At 28.1% G+C, this 9,876-nt stretch overlaps 1 protein-coding gene across 2 annotated transcripts; it reads right to left on the minus strand.

Annotated features, from left to right (window-relative positions):
* Window positions 1–374: 374 nt before the first annotated feature.
* On the minus strand, window positions 375–5,952 carry LOC105773054 (uncharacterized). Of its 2 annotated transcripts, none has more exons than XM_012594664.2 (9): window positions 5,573–5,952; window positions 5,350–5,478; window positions 2,261–2,564; window positions 1,746–2,163; window positions 1,568–1,667; window positions 1,398–1,457; window positions 1,188–1,271; window positions 906–1,013; window positions 375–827 (listed from the first exon to the last, which is right to left on the minus strand). In XM_012594664.2, the coding sequence occupies exons 1-9, from the start codon at window positions 5,639–5,641 to the stop codon at window positions 510–512; spliced, it is 1,590 nt and encodes a 529-aa protein (XP_012450118.1). In that variant the 5' UTR covers window positions 5,642–5,952; the 3' UTR covers window positions 375–509. The 2 variants fall into 2 exon arrangements, with proteins under 2 accessions (XP_012450118.1, XP_012450116.1); XM_012594662.2 differs by having other exon boundaries at window positions 1,746–2,166; window positions 5,573–5,951.
* Between the last annotated feature and the right edge of the window lie 3,924 nt (window positions 5,953–9,876).

Genomic DNA, 9,876 nt, shown 5'->3' on the forward strand with positions numbered 1-9,876 from the left:
ATTTATTTTTAAGCTTTTTAATTAAAAATAAGTTTTTATTTTATTTTATTAATTTATAATTCAATTTAAGTAATGTAAAAGTGAAAATCTTAACTTTAACCTTAAAATTTTTTGTTTTATTTTAATCTTAAAACAAAATTTTTAGCTTGATTCCTACATATATTAATCCAAAACAAAAAACCTCAACCCTTACACAAGTTTACACACGTAAAACTTGCAAAAAACATACACATATTAATATAATATAAAATTATTGATAGATCAAAATTTATATAAATATAAAATATTTAATACCTTTCTCGTTAAAAGTCTCAAGAAATCTGAATAGATTGGCCAATTGGAGTACTAATTTAGGAAAAGGAATTGCGAATTGCTTTTATTTTTAAATTTTAATAATTTATTTAATTGAACTAATCGGATTATTCAAATAGTTTGTCAAAATATACCTACAAAATATTAAAAAGATAAAAATACTCGAACTTGAAACCCGAATCCTAATAACATAATAATTAATTATAAGGGCAGGAAAGCAGATATCGGAACTCAGATTCATAATGCTGAACTTCAACCATTTTGGCAAACTGGTATTTAGATTCTTTGTTTAAACAATCCATAATGGATGTTTTCAAAGACCCAGAACGCGGCAATTGGCTATAAACCCATTCCACCAACGATTCCATGTCGTCCGCGAAATCTTTCATATGCCATTGCAGTAGCTTCGGCAATGACACCTTCTTCTTGCTCGTAATTCCCACCGATGCTTCCAAATAATCAACTTTTGCTTTCCCCAGTTCGTTCACTACTTCATCCGCTGTATAGATCCTTAACTGCATGCATTTTCATTTTCATTACTTTCATGTATCCGACACTAACATCCGAGTTCAAATAATATGAAAAAGACTTACTGCTGGTGAGGACCATGTGCCTCGGCACAGGGCGAAAGTTACATTGGGTTCTGGATACCCCAAACCATATGCATGTCTTAGTAGCATTTCTTTCTCATCCATTGGACCCTTCCAATGTCAAATCACATCAATGAAAAATCTGTTATAATTCGAATAGATTTTCGGTTTTTTTTCTTAATTACATATTAAATTCACGATTGAATAGATACAATGAAATAAATATATATACACATATATATATGCAAGAGGTAAATCATGTAAACAATGTGTATATTGACTCACATATTCTGATTCACATGGATGGCGAAGAATAAAGTGCTCAATGGCTAAAGCATTCAGTACTATACCGCCCACATTCAGTGCAGCCTGCACCATCAAAACCAAATGAATTTATAATTATTATTTATATTATAATTATGGATAATAGCTATATATATTAAAAAAAGAACACGAAACCACAAAATAATGGGCTGATAGTGATAACAAGTCTACCTTATTCATAAGTGCTAATAATTTCTCTTGTGTGGAAGGTAGCCCATGTTCAAGAAATACCTGAAATTGTGATTAAAGTATAATTAAGGCATTTTGCTGCTTTTAATTTGATGATCATATTATTCTAAAATACATAAATGTTTTTGAGTTTTAAAGGTGTCTTACAGTACATGCATAATACAGGCATTGTAGATATTGATCCAAAATGCCAGCTTTTGCTTGTAGGTTAAGAATGTCAAGTCAACATTAGATAATCTATGCATCAATATCCTGTAAAACAATGGAATTATATTAAATTAAAGTAAAAGGATTAAATTGTGAGAATCGTAGGGTCTAGGGCGTACATACCTCAACTTTCCAATGGGTGCTAAGCAATCAGAGAATCGAGTGAGATCGAAGGAATGTCTTGTGATTTGGATGAAGTTCTTGTAATCCCCAATATCTCTAAAAAGGCCATCAAATTCTGGGATTATACCGTAAGGATCAATGTTTGATGCATTTTGATTGAAGCCAAAAATGGGTGATTTTAAGTTAATCAATGAGTTCTTTGCCGAGTATCCTCTCGAAGCCATGCAAGAGAAGCTAAGCTTTGCTACAATGGCGGATCCTTCTTTATCTTGTGATCCCTGCTGGTTCAATTCAAAAAATATGCCTATTAAACATCTCACAAGTTCTTCCGACAGTTCATTTGGTTTCTCATTAATGATCGGGCATTGCTTTTGAATTCTCCATGTTTGTAATTTCTTTGATCGTTGATTAACTTCTCCTGCTAAAAAAAAAAAAAAAACCAAAGCTCTTAAAATTTGATAATGGATACCTTTAAATCATCATCATCATCATCATCATCATCATCATAAACTTACCAGTAGAGCATTGTGAGGAAGACAAGGTTAGGATATCTGAAGCAGAACCCATGGAGGCTCGCCTATGGCTTTTAATTCTCCTTTTTCTGAGGATATCGTAATTTTGGGATCTGGTTCGTTGATTTAGATCATCGTCGTCATTTCTCGGTGGTTTGCATATGAGTTGATTCTGTTGTTGCCGGATTTCCCATAGCTGGGTTAGTTTTTTCTCTTGATACAGTTTCATTTTCAGGTCATCGATTTTTCTCTCCAGCCAAACAATCTCTTCTTCAACCGTTGCTAGTTCAGCGAGAAGTGCCTGAACCTGACGTAAATTTTAAAAGTACGTATACAATATTGGAAGTGTTAATTGCAATTTAGTGTGCATCTGTCAGGTCATTATAATTTGTTATAAATTAAATACTGCCATTAGTCCCTGTACTTTATGAAAGTTATAAATTTAGTCCTTATACTTTAATTTGATATTTTTAGTCTTTATACTTTTCAAATTTTAAAATTCTAATTATGACCAAATGATAACTATTAAATTTATTAAGTTCTATTATTTTCAAAACTAATGCGTAAACATATGATCATATGTATAATGCCATGTCGACATGTTATTTTCACATAGTACTCACTAAAAATTTCAATAAATGGATTAATGACTGTCATTTATGCCAAGATTTAAATTTCAAATTTCAAAAAGTATAGGGATTTAAAATGATTCAATTGGAGAACACGGACTAAATTTATGTTTGTATGCATACAAGACTTGTAATTGAATTTAACCAAACAGATTTAACTATTACTATTTGGGTTACAACCAAAATTTTAAAATTAAAAAGTATAAAGACTAAAATTGACCAATTTAAAAAGTATAAGAACTAAAATTGATCAAAATAAAATATAATTATTAAATCCTTAACTTTCACAAAATACTGAAACTTTCTAGGCGACACCCACATATAGTTTTATATCCATATTTTATTATTTTAGTTTTACACTTAAGTGTACCTATATATATGGATTATTATTCAAAATGATTAAAATATGATAAAAGTTTATGCCCTCTTCATAAATTTGAAATTTAGTCATATTTTTATTTTAAGAATTTAATGTTTTTACTTTTCGATTTTAAAATTCAGGTCCAACTCTTAATATTGGTAAGATTATTTTGTTAAATTCAAGTTCATTACTGACATCATTTTTAGTTATATTGCTACCAAGTGATTTTTTTAATTTTAAAATGTCACACCAGCAAATTAAAAAAAAATAGTGTTAACAATTGAATCTGAATTTTAAAATCCATAAAAGTAAATGAACTAAATTTCTAAAAATAACAATATAAAGATTAAATTCTAGATTTGTGATATATATATAGGGAAAATGACAAAAAAAAGCTCTTTTTTTTCAATATTTACCGAAATAGGCCGGTTTTTTAATTATTTACCGGAATGGGTCATTTGCCGCGAAATCGCGTCCACGTAAGCGCGATGTCAGGGTACATGTCAGGATATCGCGTCCACGTCAGCACGATTTGCTGACATGGACACAAATCGCGTCCTTGAGGGAGCGATTTGTTGACGTGGCATGAACAGTTTATGTTTTTAAGCTTGGAAAACTTTGAAAGGCCATAACTTTTGGCTCGATTGTCCGATTGAGATGATTTTTTTTATTTCGAATAACTTTTCGAGATATACGCGCTGACAAACTGCTTAGAGATGAATAGAGACTAATTTGTAAAGTATAATTTGTTAGTTACGAGTATAGGGACTAAAGTGTAATTATTTCAAAATTAGCATGAAATTTTTGTATTTAAGAATATTTGAATGTTATGGAAGGATGAAATTGAAATTGAATTGAAAACGAAGCTTAGATTTGAAAATATGACTATTTAGGTTTTAGACTAAATTGAATAAAATGGAAAATTTTAGGAACTTCTCAAAAGTGGAATGAGTGACTTATACCTATAACAGGATGATATAAGACAATTACGTAAAAAATATCCGTGTTTACTTCAAATAAATAAGGAAAATAATGATTTGAATGTTTCAAAATTCAATTTTAAATCGAAAAATCAAAATTTAGGGGTAAAAGGATCTTTTTCGACGAATCTATGACAAACCGCCTTTGGCGGTTTGTCGTCACAGTAGATCTCGAAAAGTTATTCAAATAAAAAATCGTCTCAATCGGACAACCGAGCCAAAAGTTATGGCCTTTCAAAGTTTTCCAAGCTTAAAACATAAACTGTTCATACTACGTCGACAAATCGCTCCCTCAAGGACGCGATTTGTGTCCACGATCATCAAATCGCTACCGACGTGGACGCGATGTCCGACACGCATTTCGACATCGCTTACGTGGACGCGATTTCGCGAAAAATGGCCCATTCCGGTAAATAATTAAAAAAAGGCCCATTTCGGTAAATTTTGAAAAAAAATGGCCTTTTTAGGTAAATTGCCCATATATATATATATTTATTATAGATAAATAGATAGATATAGGTTGAATTCTAGTTTTAGTATTTTATTAGATTGATATTTGATATTTAATCTCTGTATTAAAATTATATTTTTATGAAATTTTAATTAATTTTTTTATTTTATAATATTATTAATTAGTATATTCAAATGGATATTAACATTATTTAATTATTTACAATTTTTCTTTCAAACAAATTTATGTATTCGATTAAAATGAAAATTTATTATTAATTAAGGGTAATTGATTAAATTTTCATATTGCTCTAACAGTATCATTAAATAATAGTAAAAGAAATCCATATCATCAAGTATTATTAATTTTAACCTTCTAATAACATTTTAAAAATATTATCAAATTATGAGATTAAATTCTAAATTTCAAATAAAATAAAATGATAATTACACCTATATATATGATTTTAGTATATATACTAAAAATATAAAAAAAATACATAAAATGTTTTAATAAGTAGAACAATCGTTTTTTCTTTCTGTATTTAAAATAAAAAATGGATAGGGATTAGATGGATGGATAAATCGGGTTTTAGTTCAACCATCCTAAATAAATTCTAGTGTACTGAATCCGAATCATCCATATGTGTGCATATATATAAATGCGCTTACTTGAGGCGGAAGCAACGGTGGGAGCAATGGCGGCTGCTGCGACAATGACAGCGGCGAAGCCTCAAGCGCCCGCCGCAAAACCCTGTTCACTTCTTTCTCTTCATCTAATTCCGCTTGCAATTTATCCACCTGTTTGTCAACAAACACTCACTAGATCCTTAAAAATACTCCATTAATTCCTGCATTAACAAAAAAATTTAAATAATGGAGCTCAAATGCTTACCTCTTCTTGAAGCTCGATCTTCTTCTTCTTTTCCTCTGTTCGTTCCATCAAAAAATCTTCGAATTTCATCGTCTTCTTTAATAACACAGATTTCAGTTTTGAAATTCATCCAAGATAAAATCGATCTATATAGAAAGAGGTTAAATTCGGGATGACGCCATTAATGGAAGCGAAAAATTGGAGGGAAGAAGCGGTGGAGGTGATTGGGCGGTGAGTTGTAAAATGGATTTGAAGAGCATGGCCATCTCATGAATTTATTTAATTGTTGGAAAACTGGAAAGTTTATAAAATTGCAGACGTGAAGTCCATGAACAGTCAACACATTCGTGGCTTCAACTCTTTTTAAAAAAAAATAATTTAGTGTAATTATTTTAATCTAGTGTTTTGGTTGGAAAATAATTAGAAAAAGAAAATGGATTAGGAGAGAAAGAAATTTTTCCAAAGAGTTGAGCTATTATAACTGATTCATTAAATTGGTTGAAAAGTAAAACAAATTCATTATGAATTTTTAATTAATTAATTTATTTTATAATTGAGAAAGAAACAGGATTTTTAGGATCGAATCCAAGCTTTTATACTTAAAACATAATGCTTTTACCATACAAGTTTTATTAATATTTTTAGGAATTTTATTATTGTTTTTCTTTAATAATTTTTATTTAATTATTATTACACGATAATCAAGAATTACTAGTTTGACAATGAGTTATTCAATGATTAAATCTGTGGTTAATGAAAATTGAAAACTTAAAGCTAAGCTTTTTTCGAGTCCATCAAGTCAAACATAGAATTAGCGTTTCAATTAAAAACTTAAATATAATGCCTTTGCTAATTTCAATAGGAGAACTAGGTAGAAAACTGCTTATTAATTAATAATGTAAGGGAGAGATTTACTTATACTTGTTTAAAATTATTTTAATAATCCAATTACCATTTTTCATATTATTTTCATATGGATAATGCGTTTGATATAAATTAAAAAATTTAACAATTTGTTTGATATTAATAACTTTTAACCGTTAAATATATATTAATATAGATAATATTTTAGATTCGATCAAATTAAAATTAAGATGCATATCAATTACAAATATCTTAATAAATTTAATGGTTAAATGTTTTAAATTATTAATTATCAAAATTACAAAATATATAAAAAAACATAACTTTAATTTTACACCACCCTGAAATATGTTAACTAAATCAATTATGTTTTTATAGATTTTAGCTTAGAATTTATGTTATTATTAGAATGCAAGATATATATAATACTTTTAGAATACAATAAATTACTATATAAAGACAGAATGGAGATTCTCTTCTTCTTCTTCTTCTTTTTTCCAAGTAAAGAAATCATATTTCAATTATGGTAATTAGTCAGATGTTGGTGTGTTTTCTTTTTTAAAATGAAAGATTAGTTGAGACATGGCAAGGAATATATTAGGTAATATTGGATAAGATATGATTTATGGTAGTAAAAAAATAGGGATAATTTTTAAAATTACACACGAAGTTTGATTTAGGATGGGTTTGGATGGTCGATGTGTTTATTTACGGTTAGTGTAAAAACAGCGGTGGCAGTAAGATTAGATATTGTAGCGATATTGTACGGTGAGACAAAAAGTAAGCTAAACGCACCGCATCCTATCGCCCATCCAAACCTATTCTTAATGTGCAATTGTATACATAAACTTTAATTTGGTGCTGTAATACCCAATTTTAGCCTGGGCTCACATATGGAAACATAATCTTCGAGGATATGTAATCTTAGATATGATATACAATCTTAGATATGATATATGCAATCTTAAATATGATATGTAATCTTAGAAGATATGATTTTGTAATCTTAGAGATTTAATTTGTAGATACCCTTTAATCTCAGCCGTTGATGTAATTGATCTGTACCGTTGGATTTGGGGAGGCTCTACTATAAATAGAGGCCTCTCCCTTCATTGTAAAGGGAGAGAAAAAAAAAGATGGAGGAATAAAAAAGAGAACGATTGACAGTTTTTTAAAGGTGGCTTCTTATTTTTTTCTTTCGATTATTTTTTACTTATTTACGATTTTAAAAAAGGGAGAAGGTGATACCGTTGCGAATTTTATTTATTTATTTTATTTAGCCCCTCCGCCTTTTAATGTTTTTGTAATTAAGTTTTTTTTTAAATTTACCCCTTTATTTATTTTCGATTTCAATTCGATCCTGATTGGATGATGCCGTTTAGGGAAATAGGAAAAATTTCTCTTCCGGTCCCTCCATGTAATATGCGCGTTCAATTTGGTCCTTCAGTTTCCATTTATGTATAGATTTGTCTCAGAGTTTTTATTTACAGTTCAAATTAGTCTTTTTTCATTTTCTTTATTTTTTATTAATTAGTTTTTTTATTCTTTTTTAATATTTAGTTATTTTAAAAAATATATATATGTATATATATTTTTCATATACGCATATTTATTTTTTGTAGTATAATATAATAATTATTTTTATTTATTTATATGTAATTATTTTTTATCTATATGTATATATTTATTTTAGTATACATATGTATGTACACATATTAATATTTTAACTAATTTTATATATATGAACATATTTATTTTTAAAAATGCAAATATATTTTTTATATACTTTATTTTTTTTCCTTTATTTTCATAAATGCATCATGTATGTATAAGTTTCATAGCCCAAGATTTCATATGTAAATTATGTGTATGACTTTTAATTTCAATGCATATATACTATGTGCCTTTTATTCTTTATATTTTGTTTATTTTCTTCATTCGATTATTAATTCATGTTTTCGTTTATATGTTAAAATTCATTTTTTATTTTGATCATTCATTTGATATTTTGTATGTGATTATTTTTATTATGTATATTGATTCTATTTATTCATTTATTTATATTATTTCTACGACGATGTAATATTTATTATTGCATGGTATATTTAATGTAGCATCACATCATTTTTTTACTCGATTTCAAACTTTTCAAAATTGAGATAATGCTCGTATTTAGGATTTTCAAGGAAATTGAGCCCTAACGTATTGAGTTCCGATTTTCTTCGTTAAATCTAACAATCGAGCATTTCTCTTTAATAAAAAAATAAAGAACTCATTATTGGGAATTCAACACGTTGTGTCCTAACGTATTGGATGTGACGCATTGATTTCTCGAAATGAATATTTTTAAAAAAATAATAAAGGAAATATTCCGAGTTTGGGATTCTAAAGGAATTGTGCCCTAACGTATTGGGCCACGATTTCTTAAATCTTGAATAAATGGATATTCTTTTAAATTTTTATTGCACTAGTATTTTGGCCTAATTCATTTTTGGGGAAAATTAGAATGTCGTGCCCTAACGCATTGGGTGTGGCATTTTCTTTCTCTGAAATGATAAAGGTTTTAATACGTAATGTTTTTAAGTTTTTTCTAAGGATTATATTTCTTCAAATTTTCGACATTAAGACATTAATTAATTAACTAGGTACCAATTTTGGGCGTACGAGGGTGCTAATCCTTCCTCGTACGTAATCGACTCCCGGATCCGTTTTTCTAAAACTCGTAGACCAAAGCCGTTTTTTAGGTGATCCAATCACACCTCAATAAAAGATTGGTGGCGACTCCCAATTTTCATTTTTTGAAGTCGACAACCTAAAAATTTTGTTTTTCAAAAAATAGTTTCGACAGGTGCAATTGTACATGTGAAACTCTAATTATGGTTCAAATGTATATTTGAAACTTTAATATTGATTTAATCATGCACATTTGAAAGAAACAAATACATCAATTTATTTTTATATTGGATAAATATAATTATTTATGTATACAATATGTGAACATAAAATGATATTATATTAATAATTGTGTTAATAATTTACAAGAACTGGATCAAATCACAATTTCATGTATATAATTGTACATTAAACCATAATTCACTTATAATTTTAAGATTCATCCCTAAAAATAATATAAATTTATAAAAATTATACTATGAAATATATTCTTAAAAATTATATAAATATGAATTATTAATATATCTAACTTTATAGAGATTTATACTTTTTTGAAACAACAATAATAAGAATACATAGAAAGAATGTTGACTTGAGTCGCTTTTTGAGTCAAGGGTGCGTTTGGTAGTTTTGTTTATTAATTGTTATTTATTAATTTATTTATGTGATGGGTCTAATCATAAGTGCGTTTGGTAAAGCCGAAATGTTGGCTCCACAGATTCTTTTCTTCCATAAAGAAATTTCAAATAATGTGAAAAAAACAAAAGAAGGTCTAAATATTCTAAAAT

The sequence above is a fragment of the Gossypium raimondii genome, chromosome 6 (genome assembly GCF_025698545.1).
Source record: "Gossypium raimondii isolate GPD5lz chromosome 6, ASM2569854v1, whole genome shotgun sequence".
Lineage (NCBI taxonomy): Eukaryota > Viridiplantae > Streptophyta > Magnoliopsida > Malvales > Malvaceae > Gossypium > Gossypium raimondii.

Excerpts from the sequence above, each read along its gene's own strand:
- LOC105773054 (XM_012594662.2), bottom strand. The coding sequence starts at position 5,641 with ATGAAATTCGAAGATTTTTTGATGGAACGAACAGAGGAAAAGAAGAAG. Across the intron at positions 2,167-2,260 it reads TTCCTCACAATGCTCTACTG|CAGGAGAAGTTAATCAACGA; the intron begins GTAAGTTTATGA and ends TTTTTTTTTTAG. Across the intron at positions 1,272-1,397 it reads TATTAGCACTTATGAATAAG|GCTGCACTGAATGTGGGCGG; the intron begins GTAGACTTGTTA and ends TTGATGGTGCAG.